Here is a 24106-nt window from a genome sequence, read left to right as displayed (position 1 = left end):
TGAAATCTTTGCATGATAACATGTGGGCTCCTTCATTTAAATAGTCCTTTTATCGTACAATAAATTAATTGTAGTAGTAATAGCTTTGAATTTCAAACATTCTTATCCTTCCACGTGTCCTTTATCTTGTAAAAACACCTCATGAAAACACACCAAAATAGGGGCAGAAAATGGGGAAAATAAATTATAATTATAATGCTGATTAAATGAATAAATCTCCGATCTTCAGGGGTTTAACAAGATTTAGATTCCAAGCCAGATTCTTATTTATACTAAGGCCCTTTTACACCACTCTTTAAATTGGGAGTAATTTACATCTAAAAACAGCAACTGTCTGGGAGATTCAGTCACATACACCACCTGACTACTTTTACCTTTCTTTCTTTTTTAATTGACTAGAATGCAGATTACCATTTGTACCTTTAATCTTGTTTCTGATTATATAAATGACATACGCAACATGGATCTATTTGCTAAAAGATTTTGTGTGCGTTATATTTTCTATAATAGGTTTGCTAAAGTTTGCTGATGATCTTGGCATGGGAGGTACAAGCATTCAGACTATCTCACTTGGCCAGGGCCAGGGTCCAATAGCAGCAAAAATGATATGTCAGGCTATCATTGATGGAACTTGGGTAGTGTTACAAAACTGCCATCTTGCAACCAGCTGGATGCCTGCTTTGGAGAAAATCTGTGAAGAAATGATAGTGCCTGAGACTACCCATGAAAAATTCAGGTAAAAGCTTTAATATTCTTCCATTTTCTGTGGGATTATTTCCAATATAAATTAGGACTGCTGGTAAAAAGGTTATATGAATAATTATCACATTAGAATATTTAAAGATCATTGAAAAAATAGCAATATGTAATCGAGACTCCATCTTTTCTATAAAAAGAACAGGAGTACTTGTGGCACCTTAGAGTGCTCAAACAAATTTATTTGAGCATAAGCTTTCGTGGGCTACAGCCCACTTCATCGGATGCATGAGCTTATGCTCAAATAAATTTTTTAGTCTCTAAGGTGCCACAAGTACTCCTGTTCTTTTTGCAGATACAGACTAACATGGCTGCTACTCTGAAACCCATCTTTTCTATGTAGATATTCAATTTATCTAAACACCTGTTTCTAAAAATATATTTAGATTGCAATTGACTCTTATATTAATAAAGTTTAAAACTGATGCAGTTCAAGACTGAGGATATGTAATCAAATATGTTCCTGTCTTTACCCTGTTCAGATTATGGTTAACCAGTTATCCGTCAGAAAAGTTTCCTGTCAGTATTCTCCAGAATGGCATCAAAATGACCAATGAACCTCCTAAAGGGGTTAGAGCAAACCTCCTACGATCGTACCTCAATGACCCAGTGTCTGATCCTGCATTCTTTACTAGTTGCCAAAAACAAGAAATGTGGCAAAAATTGCTCTTTGGACTTTGCTTTTTCCATGCCCTGGTTCAAGAAAGGAAAAATTTTGGCCCATTGGGTAAGATTTGGATCATTTTGCAGATTTTCTAAAAAGCATTAGCAGTTTTGCAATATGTTACTTCAGTCTTGCCTCCAGAACGCCAACCAGAAGCATTACCTCCAGCATTGTGACAAGAGGATGGTCATGTTATCTGATGATGGCTGGGAATTTTTATGTGTCAGCATTGCACAGAATATAGTGAAGCAACATTGAAAAGCTATTTTGAGGTTTTGGGCTGTATAAATACACACAGGTTTGACTCCTGAGGTTCTTATTCAGACAAAACTGCTATGGAAGTCACTGGGAGCTTGCAAAGTAAACATAGTATGTATTTATATTGTCATAAATTGCTGGGTTATTGTTGTTATTATTATTATTTTATTACATTTCTACATAAAAACTATTTGTCAAAAACAACTCCTATTCAAATTTTAATTTTAAATGATTTACCTTTTTTATTAATAAAAATTGAATTTTACTCAGATTTTTTTTTTTACCTTTTTTATCGAGCAAAGCTAGTACACGTGTTCCTTTAGTGTAGCATTTGAATTTATTTAGCTGCAGTTAATTGGCCATACAATGAAAATTTCCAAAAGCATAACATATATAAGAATTTGATTTGTGTTTCATTTTTTGTAAATGTCTTACATGACCAACAAATATGGTGTGGAATTAAAAGTTGTTTTTAAAAATCTTTAGGGACAAACTCAGATGTCATATACTCCATTGACTTACATGGAGTTCTGCCCGCTTACACCAAGTCTGAACTTGGCATGCACATTGTATGCTTAACCCAGCATTGCTAACGTATCATACAAATTAATCATTCTATACACACAATCTACTCACCCACCTGATCATGCAGCTGATGATAAAAGAAAAATATTTGACTTGTCTGTCAGAGAAAGATACCTGTCCTGGATGACTAAGCGGGTACAGTTTTGCAAGGTTGGTTTGAGATATAGTGACATACTGACTATGTTTTATTCAGATCAGAGTTATTCAAAATGATCACCATTAAAAAGACAACATCTGCCAAGAGTTTATCTTACATGTTACCATTTCCCTATACTTAGGATATGAAATAACTTCCATATCTTTGATACCACTACGTGATATGTAGTAATTCTTGTTAAACATTATCTTTTTAGTAGCAACCACTGTACCTATTTAAATGCACAGCAGTTAGATTGCTAGAAGGAGGATATTTGTTTATTGGTAAAAAGTAAAAAGTATAAGTTCAGTCAGTCACAAAGGTTAAAAAATTGAAATCAGTCAGAATCCCTATGGTCTTGCTAACCAGCTGATTTCAGATCAGCTAAAGCACTGTACGTCTATTAGAATACAGCTTTTCAGTTGTGAGCAATGTCAAAATGTCAGGACCTATGGGCATATCTTTAATTATTTGGAATGCAGTAAGTAAGTATATAATGTTGCACTGGGATAGGATGTTGTTAAGGATAGCTCTCTTGAACGTGGGCAGTAAAAACTCAGGCAGATGCCTAAGCTTCACTGCGTAGTTATCTAGTGGCAGGAGACTGTTATTCTGTAATGACGACTTCATACTTATGTCATTATTTCCGAAGCATAGTTATCAGGACAATATACCACTGCATCACATGTCTTTTTTTAATTGAACAGGTTGGAATATTCCATATGAATTCAATGAATCTGATCTTAGAATCAGTATGCGACAGATCCAGATGTTTCTGAATGAGTATGAAGAAATCCCATTTGAAGCTCTGACCTATCTAACAGGTATAGAAGTTGCACTCTGTAATGTATATAGACTGGTGGGTATTATATAAAAATAACTTCAGGTGATGAATAATAACATCATAATTACAATGATGGTCCTTGATAAATGGGATAGATTCCATTTAGTTATTCTTTCTTGCCCTTCTCCCTCCCCCCAGCCAAGCAGTTTATACCCCCAGGCATAAGAGATGAGTAACTAGATCATTGTTGTAGTTTGCATAGCTAGAAAGGTTACTCGTGGTCCAGAAAAACTCCTTGGCTTTGATTAACATTTGTCAAACAAAAGCATCAATGGCATCTCTATCACCTTGGCTGACCAATACATTAAAGCATGACATATTCAGAGCTGGAGATTTGCCAGGGAGTGTGATAATCCCCCCTCCTCGTAAGGTATTGGGGATTGCCCTGTGCCTTGTGAATAGTTAATATAATATTTCGTGGTAGTCAGTCACCTACACATTGCTCATTCTTCAGCTAGAGGCCTGCTCATGGACACCTCTCAACCTCCAAAACATGATTTCATGCTTCTTTGCAGTGAATAGAGAATTTAGTTACATGAAAAGTAATATTGGGATAGTATTATGGAGAGAAGATATGAAAATAAACTTGTTTAATGTAACAGGTGTGACTGCTTGTCTGTCTCCCCACTTTGTACCTATGCTGTTATTTCCTCTTCCTTTATATAAAAGTTTCTATTCTCTTAGAACCAAATTGCTCTTCATTGCCTGCAGCTCCCACTGTTCTAATCTCTCCAGGTCCTTTTGCAGAGTGGTTCTGTCTTCTTGCTTGTTTATGTCTCTACAGTTTTGTCATCGTGCACAAATAGTTAGGGTTGAGTTTATACCAAAGACAGGAAGGAGTTATATAGGGCTTAGAGAAGTGCTTAGTTTTTGGAGTTTAGCTGGTCAGATAAAGCCTCTGGAAAATGGAAAGGCCAAAAGAGCCCCAAAGAGGGGTTTCAGTTAGCAGGAAGCATTACTGTTTGAAGCATGACATGATTCATCATTGTGAGGGAAGGAGTTTCCCAGACCAGCTGGAAGTGCCCCCCCACCATTTATGGCCAAGAGATCACAGCTTGAGCAACACTGGGTTAGTTAGTTCCTGTCATGGTTTTCAGCTTACCAGAGGAATTCTTGAATGTAAGCCATTTTTATTATGTCTTTATAAATAACCATTCAATCTTTCAGCCTTGTTTTCTGTTTAATTTCCCAGGGGAATGTAACTATGGTGGGAGAGTAACAGACGACAAAGACAGGCGTCTTCTTCTGTCACTTCTTTCCATAGTCTATAGTAAAGATATAGAACAGGAGAAGTATAAACTTTCACCTGGGGATGACTACTACATACCACCACATGGACCATACCAGGTAGGGAAATAAAGGACAGAAATTTCTTCTAATAAGTCATTGAGTTTATATGTGAACTTTTAAGAATAATATTCTCAGAGTACACTGCTGTGTATTACTGTGTCCAGGAAACAAAAAAAATGTAAGATCATAAAGAGTGTCAGAATGTATCTCTGTATGCACAGAATACAGACTCACCAGTCTTGAACTGGTTTCAGAGTAGCAGCCGTGTTAGTCTGTATCCGCAAAAAGAACAGAAGTACTTGTGGCACCTTAGAGACTAACAAATTTATTTGAGCATAAGTTTTTGTGGGCTACAGCCCACTTCATCGGATACATAGAATGGAACATATAGTAAGGAGATATATACACACATACAGAGAACATGAAAAGGTGGGAGTTGCCTTACCAACTCTAAGAGGCTAATTAATTAAGATGAGCAATTATTAGCAGGAGAAAAAAAACTTTTGTAGTGATAATGACAAGAAGGTGTGAGGATACTTAACATGGGGAAATAGATTCAATGTGTGTAGTGGCTCAGCAATTCCCAGTCTCTAGTCAAGCCTAAATTGATGGTATCTAGTTTGCATATTAATACAAGTTCAGCAGTTTCTCATTGGAGTCTGTTTTTGAAGCTTTTCTGTTGCAAGATTGCCACTTTTAAGTCTGTTACTGAGTAACCAGAGAGGTTGAAGTGTTCTCCTACTGGTTTTTGAATGTTATGATGTCAGATTTGGGTCCATTTATTCTTTTGCATAGAGACTGTCCGGTTTGGCCAATGTACATGGCAGAGGGGCATTGCTGGCACATGATGGCATATATCACATTGGTAGATGTGCAGGTGAACGAGCCCCTGATGGCATGGCTGATGTGATTAGGTCCTATGATGATGTCACTTGAATAGATATGTGGACAGAGTTGGCATCGGGCTTTGTTGCAAGGATAGATTCCTGGGTTAGTGTTTTTGTTCTCTGGTGTGTGGTTGCTGGTGAGTATTTGCTTCAGGTTGGGGGGCTGTCTGTAAGCGAGGACGGGTCTGTCCCCCAAGATCTGTGAGAGTGAGGGATCATCTTTTAGGATAGATTGTAGATCTTTGATGATGCGCTGGAGAGGTTTTAGTTGGGGGCTGAAGGTGACGGCTAGTGGCGTTCTGTTATTTTCTATGTTGGGTCTGTCCTGGAGTAGGTAACTTCTGGGTACTCTTCTGGCTCTGTCAATCTGTTTTTTCACTTCAGCTGGTGGCTATTGTAGTTTTAAGAATGCTTGATAGAGATCTTGTAGGTGCTTGTCTCTGTCTGAGGGATTGGAGCAAATGCGGTTGTAACTTAGAGCTTGGCTGTAGACAAGGATCGTGTGGTGTGTCCTGGATGGAAGCTGGAGGCATGTAGGTAAGTATAGTGGTCAGTAGGTTTCCGGTATAGGGTGGTATTTATGTGACCATCGCTTATTAGCACAGTAGTGTCCAGGAAATGGACCCCTTGTGTGCATTGGTCTAGGCTGAGGTTGATGGTGGGATGGAAATTGTTGAAATCGTGGTGGAATTCCTCAAGGGCTTCTTTTCCATGGGTCCAGATGATGAAGATGTCATCAATGTAGCGCAAGTAGAGTAGGGGCTTTAGGGGACGAGAGCTAAGGAAGCATTGTTCTAAGTCAGCCATAAAAATGTTGGCATACTGTGGGGCCATGTGTGTACCCATAGCAGTGTCGCTGACTTGAAGGTATATATTGTCCCCAAATGTGAAATAGTTGTGGGTGAGGACAAAGTCACAAAGTTCAGCCACCAGTTTGCCATGATATTATCAGGGATACTGTTCCTGATAGCTTGTAGTCCATCTTTGGGTACATCTTCACTACCCGCCGTATCGGCGGGTAGAAATCGATTTATCCGGGATTGATATATCACATCTCGTTAAGACGCGATATATCGATCCCCGAACGTGCTCACCATCGACTCCGGAACTCCACCAGAGCGAGCGGTGGTAGCGCAGTCGACAGGGGAGCCGCGGCCGTCGATCCCGCGCCGTGTGGACCCCAGGTAACTGGATCCAAGATACTTCGACTTCAGCTACGCTATTTGCGTAGCTGAAGTTGCGTATTTTGGATCGATCCCCCCTCCTAGTGTAGACCAGCCCTTTGTGTGGAATGTTGGTGTAGAGGGCTTCTACATCCATTGTGGCCAGGATGTTTTTTCTGGAAGATCACTGATGGATTGTAGTTTCCTCAGGAAGTCAGTGGTGTCTCGAAGATAGCTGGGAGTGCTGGTAGTGTAAGGCCTGAGAAGAGAGTCCATATAGCCAGACAATCCTGCTGTTAGGGTGCCAATGCCTGAGATGATGGGGCGTCCAGGATTTCCAGGTTTATGGATCTTGGCTAGCAAATAGAATACCCCTGGTTGGGGTTTTAGGCATGTGTCTGTACAGATCTGTTCCTGTGCTTTTTCAGGGGTTTCTTGAGCAAATGGTTTAGTTTCTTTTGGTAATCCTCAGTGGGATCAGAGGATAATGGCCTGTAGAACGTGGTGTTAGAGAGCTACCTAGCAGCCTCTTGTTCATATTCCAACTTATTCATGATGACGACAGCACCTCCTTTGTCAGCCTTTTTGATTATGTCAGAGTTGTTCCTGAGGCTGTTGATGGTGTTGTGTTCAGCATGGCTGAGGTTATGGGGCAAGTGATGCTGCTTTTCTACTTAATGTTCTGATGCAACTTGATGAGAGATGCGATGATCTTACAATGTTCTGTTTCCTATGAGTAAAAATGATGCCACATCTGTGCAGGTTTTCTACTTCAGGACCGTTATGGTGCTGCAAAGCTGGGAAGGGTCAGGCTGCAGAGAAATTATGCAGGGGGACTCTACAGCTCCCGCAGGCCCTTTTTACCATGACAGCATGGTTTGCCCAGGTCTAGCTCTTTTGATATTTGAAAATATTGCATCTGGCTCCTGATTTCAACAGCATAATTGTGTAAGGCTGTGGAGTTTATTAGCTAGTATAGAAAATTAGATAAACTCAATACTTATATGAGGGCTGCAAGATCAGGTCCTAAATTAGTTTCTGAAATCTTCAAAGCTTTTGTATTTGTGTGCTTGGATTATGTAAAGCAATGATTTTTTAGTTGGGAATTCATGTGTTTGAACATGACCAACTGTGTATTACATTCTCATTATGTTCCATTAAAGCTATTAAATACACATTTTTGGTAACTACATGTTTTCCTTGCAGTCTTACATTGACTACTTAAGAAGCTTACCAATTACAACACATCCTGAAGTGTTTGGGCTTCATGAGAATGCAGACATCACTAAAGATAATCAGGAGACCAACCAGCTTTTCAGTGGAGTGCTTTTGACTCTGCCTAGACAAGTGGGTGGAGGTGGCAAGTCCCCACAGGTAATGGGGAGTGGGGATCCAAACAATCCCCTGTCAAGGAAGCGTCTTAGGGAGGCATTCTTAGTGCATCATCCCTTATAGTTTAGAGGAGTTATCCACCTCCGCCTGTGACTACTGGGCCAGGAGTGGGTTTGAGTGACTCCTTGTGGATTCAATCATCACCACATTGCAACTGTGACAGTGATAATTGAAACATATAATTGATTATGCTCCTGGATTCAGATTCCAAGGCAGTTTCAAAATATGGAATTTAATTTCATTGAGCAAATACTGACCCTGGAGGTTTGTGCTCTGACCTGGGCTCCTCACGCACACAGCACTAGTTAGATCTCCTTCAGCAGGATCTCTGCTCAGACTTGCCCTGGGCACAGAGTCCACGGTTCTGGGAAGTCACCTCAAGGACGGTCAGTCAGGCAACATAGGCCCATTAGGGCCAAAGGTCTCCTTCCCCCAGAAATCAAGAGGTTGTAGCAGGCCTTTCCTCTCCCCACATCCTCCCCTCAACACACACACGGCTGTCCTCAAGGTTCTTAACTGCTAGGATACAGATTGTCAGCTGTGCTTCCCTTTGGCTGCTCCAGAGGAGGTGCTGCAGTCTCAGGGCTGCAGTAGCCTGGGTGACTCCTGTGGTGAAGATACGGGGGCCAGAATCCACAGAAGGCCAGCTTGGGGAAGATGAGTCATTTCATCCGCTCCCCACCCCTTTCTCCAGCTCCACAGGCCATGATCATGGAGGAGCCAGGGAGCCCCTTTCACACCCTCTTCTGCTCTGTGCAGATAGTCCCTCAGATCAGTCAGGCCAGCTCATAGCTCCCCAGTAATGTGGGGAACAGGGCCTTTGTATATAATCCATAAATAACTATATAAATATCCAGTGAAGCAAAAGCATATAAAACAACAATATTTGAGGAAATCTGTTTTGTAAAAAGTAACAATAACAAAAAAAAGGCCATTTGAAAAAATTCCCCATTCTCTGCACATTCTTGATTTCAGGAAACTGTTGAAGATTTGGCACGGGACATCCTGTCCAAATTACCAAATGACTTTAACCTGGAAGCGGTAATGAAGAAATACCCAGTGCTTTATGAGGAGTCCATGAATACAGTTCTTAGGCAAGAACTTATCAGATTCAACAGGTGGGGCAGCGTTTTTTCTTTAACTTTACAAAAGCTGAAAGATGCTAAAATGTTTGTGTTCATGATCAGCACCAGGTCACAAGCTTTAGACAATTGCAAGCATTTTATAATAAACTTCTTTTACAAAAGCTGTTTGAGAGCAGATTCAAAATACTTGAAAGCTGCAGCCAATGACTTCCTGAATCCTGATGGTCAGTTATCTGATAGTAACAATATTTAGTCACTGCTAACCTGGACCAGATGTGAACGAGTGATGATGAGGTGAAAGACTACATATCCTATTACGAATCCTCTGAGTCATTCAGTCCCCTATATTCCCAGCATATGACAATATTTCAACACGTATGTAAAGTTTAAAGCTATTGTTAATTAATTTCCTTGGTCTATTGTAAGTTTTTACTAGAAGTTAATAGCCAAAGAATGGTTTTGGTATTTACAGATACAGTGAGAAATTTCTCAATACTCCCTAGGGCTTTCAGTCAATGGCAGTCAGTCCATAGAATTCAGTTGACTTTGGACCAGAGGTTTAGTGAGTAATGAAATGGCAATCTCCCCTTTATCTGCAGGCTTACAGAAGTTGTTCGGAGCAGTCTTGTCAATTTAGGCAAAGCTATCAAAGGTCAAGTGTTGATGTCGTCTGAACTTGAGGATGTTTTTAACAGCATGCTCGGAGGCAAAGTACCACCAATGTGGGCAGCCAAATCCTATCCATCGCTGAAACCCCTGGGCAGCTATGTGTCTGATCTTCTTACACGTTTGGCCTTCTTCCAGGTATACTAAAACTGGTTTGGATCCATCTCAGGGACCAATGTGTGAAAGCTGAACGAGAGGATTTACTTCAGTTAGGGTCACGTATAATTCCCAAATAGAGCCAGTTTGTGAACTTCTTACACACATTCACAAGCAGTTACTCACGAGCAGTCCTCTTGGGATTATCTATGTGAGTAACTGCTCAAAAGTTTGAGTAAGGACTTCACAATCTGGTCCTTACTCTGTAGCGACAATGTAAATTTTCCAGCTTTTTACTTCAGACTTTTCGGTAAGGAGAAATGTTTTACATTGTGTTCAGCAGCAAGATAGGGTTGAAGAGTATTTACAATCTAAAGAAATAAATGTTTTGGGTTTTGCTAATAAATATATTGGGTTTTTTTTCATATTCAGGAGTGGATCAACGAAGGGCCACCCAACGTATTTTGGATATCGGGATTCTACTTTACTCAGTCCTTCTTAACAGGTGTTTCACAGAACTATGCTAGAAAATACACCATCCCAATTGATCATATTGGATTTGAATTTGAGGTAAAAATATGTGGAGGAATTTCATTTATACAAACCATTTTCATATGTTATACGAAAAGAACAAAAACAAACTAGCACTTTATAGACAAGACAATGGGGACATGTTAGGGTGTCAGTGTGAACCTGAGTCACTCTAGATTTACACCAATGTAACAGAAATTGGAATCTCATAGACTCATAGACTTTAAGGCCAGAAGGGACCATCGTGATCATCTAGTCTGACCGCCTACACATTGCAGGCCACAACCTCACCCAGCCCCTCCAGCATTAGACCCATAACCTCTGTCTGAGTTACTGAAGTCCTCAAATCATGATTTAAAGACTTCAAGTTACAGAGAATCCACCATTTATTCTAGTTTAAACCAGCAAGTGAAACATGACTCATGCTTTAGAGGATGGCAAAAATACCCAGAGGTCTCAGCCAATCTGACGTGGGGGAAAATTCCTTACCAATCCCAAGTATGGCAATCGGTTGAACCCTGAGCACATCAGCAAGACCACCTAGGAAAGAATTCTCTGTAGTAACTAAGAGCCCTCCCCATCTAGTGCCCCATCTCCAGCCGTTGGGGATTTTTGCTACTAGCAGTTGCAGATGAACCACATATCATTGTAGCAATCTCATCATACCATCCCCTCCATAAATTTATCAAGCTCAGTCTTGAAGCCAGTTCGGTTTTTTGCTCCCCTTGAAAGACTGTTCCAGAACATTACTCTTCTGATTTTTGGAAACCTTTGTCTAATTTCAAGCCAAAACTTGCTGATGGCCAGTTATCCATTTTTTTCTTGTGTCAACATTGGCGCTTAACTTAAATAACTTGTCTGCGAGTCTTGAGTTTTCCCTTGAGCCTCTTCTCACCTTCCCTCCATCATCGTTCGAATCCCCTTTGAAACTCAACCTTAGTTTCTACTTGCATCTCCAAACCTTGGATCTTCTCTTCCATCAGCTGTGGCACTTCATTCAAACGAAGCACTTTTCATGTACCCGCTCCAGGATAATGTACATCCTGCAGCTTCCACATCCAGTCATCTTCATTGTCTCTTCCATTCCTTGGGTCACTACCACTGCTGCCTCAGTAGCTGTCATAGAATTCCTGCCTAAGCTCCTCTCAAGAAAAAAAGAACCACCACCACCCCCACAAAAATCCAGAACACCACACTCCTCCCTTCCCCAAACTTCTCTTACAAACACCTATTCAAACTCCCCTGTTTCCAGTTCTGTTTGCTGGCTCCTGTGCCGCTGCTCCTGGCCCAGCATCTCAGCCCTGGTGAGCTTACAGCCTGAGGGCCCCATTCTTACTGCTGTCAGCATCAACTCTGTGACCATACTGGCTGGAGTAGGGGACTTTTGTCTGGGGAGTCGGAAACTGATATGGAATGCTACAGTGGAACTGGGTCCTTGTTGAAGAGGGGACGCTTTTCCTGAACAATCAGAAATAGATTCTGAGGCTGCAGAGACTGGCATCCCTACAGAGCTTTTAGAGGCTAGAAGTGCCAGAGGCTATTTTTCTACTTAATTGATCCCTTGGCTAGGAGACACTAGTCTGAAAAATGTTAGAGAACTAGTGAGAAAAATGAATGCTGAATGGGAAAAACAGGATCTTGGAGAGATAAACTGGTAATAGTTTAAGTGAGGGATTCAGGGCTATTGGGATTGCACAGAAAGAGATATACCTATCTCATGGAACTGGAAGGGATGCTAAAAGGTCATTGAGTCCAGCCCCCTGCCTTCACTAGGCAGGACCAAGTACTGATTTTGCCCCAAATTGCTAAGTGACCCCCTCAAGGACTGAACTCACAACGCTGGGTTTAGCAAGCCAATGCTCAAACCACTTAGCTGTCCCTCCCACCTTAATAATGAGTCCAAAGAACATTAAACACTTATATACCATAATGAGCAGACTGTGAAACACTAGGGCATGGAAAAATACATTATCTTTAGAAGTATTGTTGTGGATTCTCCATTGTTTTGATCCTACTATGCTCACTGAAGTCAGTTGGCAGAGCTCCCCTTGACTGCAATGGTACACGATCAAGGCCTGTGTTTATGAGACTTGCCATATGCTAGAAAAATGGTCTTAAAAACCATCTTGGTGAGTGCTCTGAAAACAAACCCAGGGAAGCACAAATGAGAAGATGTATCAGTCACATATCTTGTGTGCAGCAACGGGGATTTATTACAATCACTTCCCTAGGAGGAAAGTAGCCACCAGTGGTTGAAGGAACTCCCTTTAGTAGCAGAGGATGCACAAGATTGAGTGTACTGGTTTTTTTTGCTGTGTGCCTCCCTACTTTTGTTGCAGGAGTATTTAGCCCGGGCCCTGTTCAGGTTAAGTGCCATTAATTTCTTCTTTTATATTTTGTTAATTTTCCTTTGGTATCTTAATTGTGTGATCACCAAAGCATCTTTTTGTTTAATTAATTCATTCTTATCATAAGGTCTCTGAGTAAAATTCATCCCTCTGCAGAGAGCCAGTACAAGACCTATGCAGCACTTAAGTCCTATTCTGAGGGCTTAAGTGGTATTTAACTAGTGTTCAGTCCTCTATACAAAGGTGAAGTTCACTCCCTATGCATACAACTATACATATGCCACTAAAATGATGGAGAACTCAATAATACATACGATTTTATTTAAGCATATTTGCCAGTAGTATGAACAAAAGATAGATTGGGTCTCCTTAAAAACTGCAGGACGGGGACACCAAAGAAGCACATAGGGCTTGATCCTAAATCCATTGAAGCCAAAGAAAATCTCCCATTGACTTCACTGGGCTTTGGATCAGGCCCTTAATCAGCTATCTGAGCACTGCAGATATTATGATTCCACGAGTAAATATATTCTGGATATAAGAGGAGACCAAAGCCAATTATTTAATCATTCCAGGTGACAAGACAGGAACACAGCATGGAGGAAATGCCAGAAGATGGGGCATATGTGAAAGGACTCTTTTTAGAAGGTGCCCGTTGGGACAGAGAAACCATGCAGATTGGGGAATCACTTCCAAAAATCCTTTATGATTCTATGCCTGTAATTTGGCTGAAACCTGGAAAAAGTTCAACATTTCTGCATGAGAACATTTACTCGTGCCCTGTTTACAAGACAAGTGCAAGAAGAGGTACCTTGTCCACTACAGGCCATTCAACTAACTATGTTCTCCCAATAGAGCTCCCTTCAGACCAGCCACAGAAACACTGGATAAATCGTGGTGTGGCAGCACTATGCCAGTTAGATGATTAACTTTATGTACGTCAAGATACCTGCATTTTATAATTAAAAGACATACTTCATGCTCCTGGAGCCACACTTCTTTTTTACAGCAGCGTTTATTGCTGATTTTTAAACATTTCTGCTTCCTATTTCTTTCGCTTTTCAGCCATTTTGCATTAGTAGGGTGAAGACTGATTAAAACAAAACCCTGTTACAAAGACTTGGGCCTCGCTGTGCTGTAGATCAAAGTGGGCAGAATTCCCAGAGAGAATACTCACTGTACAATCCACATCATTCTGACCTTGTGAAATCCTGATAAACACAAACCTTCATGCAGTTTGCCTAGCTTCCCCCTACTAGGGTTGCCAACCCTCCAAGATTGTCCTGGAGTCTCCAGGTATTTAAAAAGCAACAGAGGGTCCTGTGGCACCTTTAAGACTAATAGAAGTATTGGGAACATAAGCTTTCGTGGATAAGAACCTCACTTCTTCAGATGCAAGTGAAGAAGTGAGGTTCTTACCCACGAAAGCTTATGCTCCCAATACTTCTGTTAGTCTTAAAGGTGCCACAGGACCCTCTGTTGCTTTTTACAGATTCAGACTAACACGGCTACCCTTTGGATACCAGGTATTTAAAAGTAAATCTTTAATAAAAGAGTATGTGATGTGATGAAACCTCCCGGAATATATTCAACCAAAATTGGCAACCCCATTCCCCACTTATGAACTAGGGGCCCAGACCTGCCGAATGGGATTTTGCCATTGATTTGAAACGAGAGCAGGATCAGGGCCTAGGTGGCTGCTTAATCTGAAAGAGATTTAGATGCTCTCCTCCAGCAACCATTACTTGTGAAAATAGGCCTTACTGGATCTGCCTACTGCTGTGTGGGCTCCCTATAGCCTGTCTTCCCTTTGCATGCATGTCCTTGTATGCCCTAGGAATGTGGAGGTTGGGGAGAGAAGAGACAGGGATAGAGTCTGCCCCCAAACAAATAGAACAGGCCCTTCGGTGGTGTAAATTGTCATAGCTGCATTGTGGAACTATGATCATTTACAGCAGATGATGATAGGCCCCAGAATTTCAGAATAAGCCTCTGTGTCTCCGAGACAGCATGTGCATGGTTTTCAGCATGCCCGAGGCATATGCTTGCTTCAGCATGTTTACATTTTCTGTTTCAATATAATTTATAAGTATCATTAAGAGTGCTGTTCGATTTTCTCTTTGTCTTACCTGACCATACACAGTAGAAAGGCAGTAGAGTTTCTCCCCGTGCTAGCTAGGCCTTACCTCCTCAGCCCACCCTCTCATATGTTTAATTCATAACCTGATTATCTATGGTGTTTTTTTAGAGCCTCTCATCAAAGGAACTCAAAGTACTTTGCAAACTAATTAAAAATAAAATAGTGCTGTACATCTTCATAGAGCTACACAGTCATTAACTAATTACTCCCCACAACACCCTGCTGAGATAGACGGGGGATCTGTGATGGGTGTGTACCAACCCCACACTGGGCCAGAAGGGGTTAATGAGGGCCTGTGGGCGCAATCAGCCTGCAGTAGGTGTTAAGCCTGGAGGAAGGAGTGAAAAGGCCTGAGCCTGGCTCAGTTAGGCCCTACTCAGGAAGGAGAGCAGATTGCTGGTTCTCGCTCAGTGGGAGAAGCCTGGGGGAGTCAGAGAGCTGAGCGGGATAGCTGGGAGATGGAGCCTCTCTAAAGAAAGGTATGTTTTGGAACTGACATGCTGAGAACCCATGAAGAGACTGAGGCAAAAGCCCAAGGTAGAGCAAGGAAGTGGTCTGAGGGGGCAGCCCTTGTGCAGTTGGGCCTTGTCTCCCTATTCAAGGGTCTGTGGACTGGAACCCAGTAGAGAGGGAGGGCCTGAGTTCCTCTGCCAGTCTGCTGAGGAAGGAGGAGCAGAAACCCCTGCTGACAAGGAGTAAGGACTACTGTAACCCCTCCCCCCACCACCACTATACTACAGGGGTAAGAACTAATGAGTCCAGACTTGGACTGATGGTTTCATGTGAAGTTGCCAGATTATTATTTATAGGACTACTGGTACCCCAGTAGTGTACCCTGTATGTGTGGGACTCTCTGACCTGGCTGGAGGGCTGAGTCACAACAAGCAACACCACTAGGCCAGAACTGCTGTTTGGCAGGAAGTGCTAAGGGAGGAGCTCTGGATATGCCATGCCCAGCCCCCAGAGGGTGTGCTGACTCGTGAGTTGTATGCTTACAGATCATGAGGCTTGGATTAGATTTAGGGGGAACAGAACTCAGAGAGCAGAGCTAATATTCTCAAAGGCATTTGCTAATTTTTTGACTCTTAATTTTTTGGCTGCCCTACTTTTGGCACCTAAATGACTTAACTGAGGCCAGGTAGTGAGTTAATGTCAGAACTGGAGCTATAACTCAGATGTTCCTAGCTCCTAGTTTCATGCCCTAATCATTAAATGATGCTGTCTTGGCTAATTAAGTCTCACCACGTCTTATCACAAGAATTTGCCCATTGTGCCTACAGAGTATAGCAAACAGCATAAAACATTGCCCACTATCATTTTATTAACTGTTATAAGAATAATTTGGATGTAAAATGCACATATTTTAAGTGTGATATGATATATACAGGTAAGTGAAGTGAGTAACGGGCACTTTGTATAATATTGTTCTCTATAAAAATAGCCACAGGTACTTGATGCAGTATCATTATACCCAAGCATTTGATGCATTATATACAGTATAGCATACAGGTATTTGGTACATTGGGGGGGGGGGGTGCAAGGTTATTGCAGGGTGGGTTGCAGTACTGCTACCCTTACTTCTGTGCTGCTAGCTACAGCACTGCCTTCAGAGCTGGGCAGCTGGAGAGTGGCGCCTGCTGACTGGAAGCCCAGCTCTGAAGGCCGCGCACCCCGCAGCAGCAACACAGAAGTAAGGTGGCAATACCATACCATGCCACCCTTACTTCTGCACTGCTGCCTTCAAAGCTGGGCCCTCAGTCAGCAGCTGCCACTTTCTGGCCCCCCGCTGCTTGCCGGCCGCCCAGCTCTGAAGGCAGCATAGAAGTGAGGGTGTCAATACTGCGACCCCCCTAAAATAACCTTGTGACCCCCCCCTGCAACTCCCTTTTGGATCGGGACCCCCAATTTGAGAAATGCTGGTCTCCCATGTGAAATTTGTATAGTAGAGGGTTAAAGCACTCAAAAGACCAGATTTCATGGAGGGAGACCAGATTTCACGGTCTGTAACGTGTTTTTCATGGTCGTGAATTTGGTAGGGCCCTAAACATGGGTATTTGATGCAAGTGCTTTTTATTCAGTATTATGGAGGCACTGGTCATGACTTCATAGTTAAGACTGGAGTTCAATTTTGCACTTGAGGCAGGGTGGGGAAGATGCACTGTATTTTTGAAACTTAACACACACACACTCTTTGTGTACAGAACTAAATTTCTGAGGATTATAAATAAAGCAATGAATTGATATGACTTTAACTAAAACCTGGGTCCTTTAAGAAACTTACTATCTGTATCAGTCTTCTCTTTGTCCTAGATGAGCTTAATAATGGAATGACACAGACTCTTTGAACGGTTCATATAGTTAAAATTAGTTGAAATTTTGTGCACGGACTATATTTGAATAAATTAGTGTCAAGTATCAGGGGGTAGCCATGTTAGTCTGTATCTACAAAACCAACAAGGAGTCTGGTGGCACTTTAAAGACTAACAGATTTATCTGGGCATAAGCTTTTGTGGGTAAAAACCTCACTTCTTCAGATGCATAGTGTGAAAGTTACAGATGCAGGCATTTATTATACTAACACATGGAGAGCAGGGAGTTACTTTGCAAGTGGAGATCTATTATTGGGCGTGGACTACATCCACCCTGATTGAATTGGCCCTGTCAACACTGGTTCTCCACTTGCGAAGTAACTCCCTGCTCTCCATGTGTCAGTGTATATAATGCCTGCATCTGTAACTTTCACTCTATGCATCTGAAGAAGTGAGGTTTTTACTCACGAAAGCTTATGCCCAAATAAATCTGTTAGTCTTTAAAGTGCCACCAGAATCCTTGTTGTTTGAATAAATTAGGTTGCCGTTAGATAAAATAATTATTATTAATAACCTAATTGTTATGATTATATGCCACAAACACTATTAAGTCAATCGCTCAGGTAACGCTTAGTGGGACATTGTGATATCAGAGGTAACATAACCAGTCACCACCCTTCCTCTACAGTAATTTGAAAGCAACAATTCTATGGGTTGTAATAAGTCAGTAGCATGAGGGAAACTGGACCCATGTGTTGAGAATTCTCATTTATGGATTAGTTGGCTCAGCTGTCACTGTGCTTTAGATTCTGTAGTCGCCTGCTGTGTGGGGCTTGAAATGCTTCCTGTGGCACAACTGCAGTGACCCCAGTGCATAGCAAGGCAGCACTGCCAGGGGAAATGAGGCTGGATGGAGTACAGCAAGAACCATTAAAACACAGACATTAGGACCCAATGACTGGGCTTCCCCAGCCACCTTTAGATAGGGCCAGTCTCATTAACACAACCCAAATCAGTAAGTCCATTGCAGACTAAGAGCCAGATTCGCCAGTATGCTTCAGACACTTTCTCCTTCTTTGGAGATGCAAAGTAACTCAACCCAGCTTAACTGGTCAGTATGCTCTGCCTGCTTTCCAATGCTCTAGTGTAGTAGTGAATCTGTTCTTAAAGATTAAAATTAAATATGTGATTTAAGGCTGATACCACAAATCTTCAAATCATTACAAGCATTGCAGGTAGCTTTCCTCTTTGAGGTTTCTTGTTTAGTGTTTGTGGATCCAATTTTTTAATATACATTTAATTTAACCATAGTGTAATTCTAGAGAGCTCTCTTGTGAGCTTTTTACAGATTCAGACTAACACGGCTACCCGTCTGATACTTGTGAGCTCTAGCATTTCTTTGCTGCTATTTCTTGTGAACAACTTCCTTGCTGCTATTAATATTCTAAATAGATAGTGATCTTAGTTGATCTGGGGGAGGAGGCCTCTCCTAGAAAAAATTAAACTTGGTTTTGAACGAGATGTATTTCAAAGTTTTCTGTAAACTTTTATACAAGTGTGACCAAAATGTTTGGCTATGTAATAACTCCCTAAAGGGGTGTGTGTGTGACTGTGTCCCTTGCAACATTCCCTTCACCAGAGATTGGGAATGGCTGAGTTAATTTTGTTGGTGATTACTAGGTTACTAAAGAAGCATGTGATGACTTTACACTGGGTTTCTCTTCCTGTTAGAGAGGAGGTGATGAAATTCCCCTTGGGGGGATATCTGCCTGTGAGACATTTTCTAGGGTATTCTGAAATTCTGCTTTGCATCCTTCTTTTGTGAGCTGTGACTTATCTATGTCAGCACTATCTAGAGCTGCATTGAGAATGACAGTTTGGCATGGCTTCTTGGCAAATGTAAATAACACCACTGTTAGGCAGGCAGGATTTACTTCTGTGGTTAAGCCAGGACAAGAAATATCTGCAGATATATCAAGTTCCTAGTAATAATATTAATGATTAATACTAATGTGTTTGGTGTTGGGACTACTCCTCAAACCACATCCAGATCTTCCATTTCTCAGTCAGACTCACAGTAAACAAACCACAAAGAAATGCCTGTAATTACTGCAAAACACAGATGCCCAGCCCCAGTGATGATTCTTGGCTGCATTTCAAAGCTGATGAAAATTAAATGAGAAGCACACTATCGAAAACTCAAGGAGTAGCTATGCCTTCACCAGAAATGGCAGAGATGATTTCCAAACTAATGTTCCTGAAAGCCAGGCAGGGTCAGCAGCTGAAAACTAACCTACCGGTTTCTAATTGGTATAAAAGGCCATTTCCGAAACGAACTGCCATTATCGTTGCTCTCCAAACTGTTTATTGGGCTGCTAAAAGACTAAATTCCCATGCACAAAAGTGAAAATGTAATGGAGGTTCTTTCTGAAGTGAAGTGCCTAATGTTAAATTGCATGGGGCTGGCTTTCCATGGGGTGCTTTTGTCTATGGATAATATGCTGGAGTCTTTGGCTAGTGAATCCTGTCATTACCATTCTTGCAGGTGAAATCACAGGTATATGGAAATAAAGTAAACTTTCAGTTTGTGCATAGCAGATTGTCCCACTGGCACTTAGTTCAAGTCTTCATTAGTTTTATGCATGTCACAAAGATGAGGTATGTGATTTGAAATTGCCCAATCTCCTAAGGCAGATCCAAGTTTTATAAAAATGTGTGTACAAAATTGTGTGCCCAAAAATTTGAGAGTACAAACTTAAAGTTTAGGTTGAGTTCAATTTTAAAAATATGTTCCAGAGAGGAGTGTTGAAATCACCTTTATTTTCCCTGATTCTACAAAGGTAGTTTAGGGAACACTCTTTCATTAGCAGGAGGATAGATCAGATGACCTAATAAGTCACTTCCATCTCTTATTGCTACGGGCTTGTCTTCACTGCAGGCTAAATCGGCGCTGCTGTGATTGATGCAGCAGGCATTGATTTAGTTGGTCTGTGAAGACTCAACAGGCTGATGGGAGAGCATCTCCCATTGATATAGCAGGGTGTGGACACCGCTGTAAGTCGATATAAACTATTTCGACTTAAGTTACATATCCTACGTAACTTTACTAGTGTAACTTAGATCGACTTACCTTGTTAGTGTAGACCAGACCTATGACTCTCTCCCTGGAACAGATTAGGCCATTACTGAAGCTTAATAGTTCTTCATCCATAAAAAGGTAACTGGCCATATACTGTAAGTGGGTGGAAGACCATCTGCTTATATGGTGTAGCACCCACTTACAAAAGGAATGAATTTGGTTTCATATGTCATAAGTTATAGCCCGAGGAGTGATGGAGTTAAAGGAATGACCAGTGTAGAGGATGTTACTGGACCTTCAAGGGCAAATGTCATGCAAACAAATTGCCACTGCAGTGCCCACAAGTTAACTCATCAGTGTATTCAGGCAGCTGATTCAGGTCCTTATTTGAAAGCGTGTCAAATTACTCTGGCAGGGGCTTTTCTATTCTAATTTATCTCCTGAAGGTAAGTTATCAACTGAAAAGCGCCAGGCTTTACTTGAAGGAAGTCACAGAAAATTAAGGAAGCAATGTGTGCTGATTGGCTGTGTCCAGTGCAGTGCAAACTCTATTGAAAACTCAGGATGCTTTAATTAAACTTCTGAAGAAGAAGCTGTCCAAGGGAGACTATAGCAGTGATTTTTCAACCTTTTTTCATTGGTGGACCCCCTAAAAAATTTCTAATGGAGATGCAGATCCCTTGGGAAATCTTAACCATACTTTACAGACCCCCAGGGGTCCATGGACCACAAGTTCAAAATCACTATGGTAACAACAACCTTTCACAGACCCCTTAGACATAGTTTGTCAGGTCTGCAGACCACAGGCTGAAAACCACCACTATATAGGAATAACATTGTACCAGTCTATGCATGTCTTGTCAAAGAACTCTATATTGTACTTTGAAAGAAAAACTCTGGGCTTTAGAACTACAAAATATGTGTCCAATCTGGAGAGGACAAAGGTCCTGATGGGAGCTGAGGTCACGCAACTCCTTGCAAGACTGTTCTAGTAACAAAATCTGCTCCTGGGAAAAGGGGGCTGATAAACTCCCACAGAGAGAGTGGGAAATGCACCTGGGAAATGACACAAAGCAAACCACCCAAGTTTTGAAAAGCACTTTATTGAAAACATAAGTTCTCAGTAACTGGCAGTATTACTGCAACGTGGGTGGCTGGAGCTCTTTTAATAAGATCATATTCATGCTGTCTCGACACGCCAACTGAGAGAACGGGGTGAGGGATCACGGTGCTAGAAATACTGTGGCATCATTATGATACAGGGAAAAACCACAAACCTGGAGGCTTGAGACCAATTTATCCCTGGTGTAAATCTACTTATGCTGCCTTTGAAGGAGTTGTCAGGGATGAATCTAGCTGTTTCTGTTCAAGAGTGCCATCCAGCTACCGTTCAAGTCAATGGGAGTCATTCCATTGACTGTAATGGGAATTGGATCAGACCCTGGTAGATACTGTTGAGACCAGAGTGAAGTGGGAAGAGCTAAAAACCTGAGGCTATAGAGAGCCTGCCTCTACCCAAGGGAGAAAATCGCAGTAAGGAAATTCTAGAATTTCCCAGTTGGACTGAAGTTTGCTAGTTTCACCTTCCAATCAGAGTGATGCCATGTGGGTCAGGCTGACACCAGCCCCAATGCTGACTGAGAGGGGATTTAGCTGTCATTAGATGTCACAGGTATTTGGAAAGGAAATACCAAATTCATAACCATTTAGCATCTTAAAACACATCTGAATGACCTCATGATCATAATTCAGTTTGCGTTATGGGACTTTCAGTCAAATGAGTTGGATAGTCATCAATATTACTTTGTTCCACATAACCAGTTTTACATATTTGTTTTCCCCCTTTAAGCACCAAAGGCCTTTGGCGCTTAGTCTGCCCTCACTATGCCTGTACAGGGTTGACCTAAGAGGAAGGAAGTCCAGCAGGGAAGGGCTGACTGGAGAGAAGAGCACAAGGTTTTGTGGGGTCCTGGGTCAGAGCAAGTGGGGGGCCCCTCCCCACCCCTTCTGCCTGTAGCCCCACTCCATTCTACCCATTCCCCCACGGCCCTGCCCTGTTCCTCCCATGGTCTGCCCCATTCCAACCCCCCCCCCACACTGCCACCCTGCAACTCGTTTGCTTCTTTCTGCCCCCACCCACTGCAGCCCCAAGACTGGAGCAGCCCTGTTTCACTCCCTGATGTGGCCCTGGGCCATGGCAGCAGGATGGGGGGGGAGAGCTCCCTCAGCCCTGAGGCCACAGCAGGGAGCTAGAGCTCCTCCAGTCCCAGGGCCGTAGCTGGGGTCCAGGTGCTGGAACTTCCCCCACGCCCTGCACTTCTGCCAGGACCGGAGTTGGGGTGCAGGGACTTTCCCCACCCAACACTCCTGCCAGGGAACAGGGTTGGGGCACGGGGGGTTTCCCTGTCCGGCACCCCTGTCCGCCCCACTTGGTGCTCCTGCTGGGGGGTCAGGGCTTGGGGGTACCCATTTTTCCAGGTCACCAATTGGCCTGGGCCCTGTCGGCCCAGTGGCTAATCTGTCACTGCTGAGGGGAGAGATGAAAAAGAGCCTGGGAAGGGCAAAAGCTGAGCCCACAGGGAGAGCAGAAGAGCACTTGAAGCAGGAGGGAAGACAGGAGCAATACCCCTCCCAAAAGGGGTGGACTTAGGTATAGGGCCAAGTCACTGCAGCAGCCTGTTCGGCACTGGTGGCGAGGTGGCGTTGTGAAACACTAAGGGGAAATTGAGGCAGAACTGCCACCATACCCCACTGCATCATGAAGGGACACTTCAGGACAGTGCATTTTGCTACACTCATCGATGTGAATCTGATTTTGTTGGATGAAATTCAGAAACAAACCCATCCCACAATGTTATTTCAGTCTGTTCTGATTCATTTCTGTAATGTTCTGCCCCCTGTCCCTGTGTGTCATAGGTTTTCACCCCACATGTTCCCAGCAGCAAATGGCTTTTTACATACTTGGCACCAGCTGTGGGGCATTTCCCAGCTAATAATTACTGAGGAATAACTGTCTTTATGGACTAGAGCCAGAGAGAGTAGGAAGGAATCAGGCTATCCAAGCCAGTTTCATTATCCTGAGAAATGCCCTGTCTGTTACTACTATAATAGCCCTTCAGGAGCCGGGAAGGGAGGAACGATAATGCAGGGTTGAGGAGGAGAACTTGGTTGGGCAAAGGGAGGATGAAGTGGGGCTTGAGGACTGAACCTTCTGCTAATCCTGCCTTCCCCTGTTCCCTGGCCTCTGATTCCACTTATTTGCCTCCACACCTCTAACTCTTCCGTCCTCTGAATAGCAAGACATAAGTTTGAAGAGCCACGAAGGCACACGGGGTGGGGGGAGGAGAGAACATCCCAGGGCATGAAGAACTCCTTCCCTCCTGCATGGGGCATAAATATTCCCAAGAGGCAAAAAACAAGCCAAAATTAAATTCCCAGACGAAAAGCTCTCAAGATAGTTCCTGATCTGCACCCTGAGCTGTATGTTGAGTTAACTACACTGCAAGAATGTAGTAATGATTGGGAAAACATGGATTAGCAGCCCAGGAAATGTAGAATTAAAGTAAACGGAAGAGACTCAAATGTTTGAAAGCAGGAAAATGCCCAATTAAATTAAAATTAAATTAAATCCAAATAACCTTCACTCTGCCCCTGTAGTGAGGCTCTGGGAAAAAAGAACTGTGGTTTTGTTTTTTCCCCTCTATAAGCAACAATTTAATTTCAGCAGGAAGCACAGACACTAGAATGTTTTCCATAATTCAGAGTAAACGCCAGCCATTGTACAGCCCTGCAGTCATTGCAGAAATATAATGAACCAGGTGATGGGCCATATTGTGTTCAGCTACTGTGCATTTTGTAAAGGGAAGGTGGGGAGAAG

General features: G+C 42.4%; 1 protein-coding gene across 1 annotated transcript in view; it reads left to right on the top strand.

Moving 5' to 3' along the window:
- Nucleotides 1-13774, top strand: part of DNAH3 (dynein axonemal heavy chain 3) — a 117987-nt gene extending 104213 nt beyond the window's left edge. The window contains exons 54-62 of the mRNA XM_054040941.1: nucleotides 511-736; nucleotides 1239-1483; nucleotides 3107-3223; nucleotides 4436-4590; nucleotides 7790-7957; nucleotides 8951-9093; nucleotides 9660-9864; nucleotides 10255-10392; nucleotides 13277-13774. Of these exons, the coding sequence (XP_053896916.1) occupies nucleotides 511-736; nucleotides 1239-1483; nucleotides 3107-3223; nucleotides 4436-4590; nucleotides 7790-7957; nucleotides 8951-9093; nucleotides 9660-9864; nucleotides 10255-10392; nucleotides 13277-13630 (1751 nt within the window). The 3' untranslated portion in view covers nucleotides 13631-13774. The remainder of the gene's footprint in view (nucleotides 1-510; nucleotides 737-1238; nucleotides 1484-3106; nucleotides 3224-4435; nucleotides 4591-7789; nucleotides 7958-8950; nucleotides 9094-9659; nucleotides 9865-10254; nucleotides 10393-13276) is intronic.
- The last annotated feature ends 10332 nt before the right edge of the window (nucleotides 13775-24106 follow it).

This window comes from Malaclemys terrapin, chromosome 10, assembly GCF_027887155.1.
Source record: "Malaclemys terrapin pileata isolate rMalTer1 chromosome 10, rMalTer1.hap1, whole genome shotgun sequence".
Lineage (NCBI taxonomy): Eukaryota > Metazoa > Chordata > Testudines > Emydidae > Malaclemys > Malaclemys terrapin.
The sequence above is the reverse complement of the archived record's forward strand: the minus strand, read 5'-3'. Positions and strand labels throughout refer to the sequence as shown.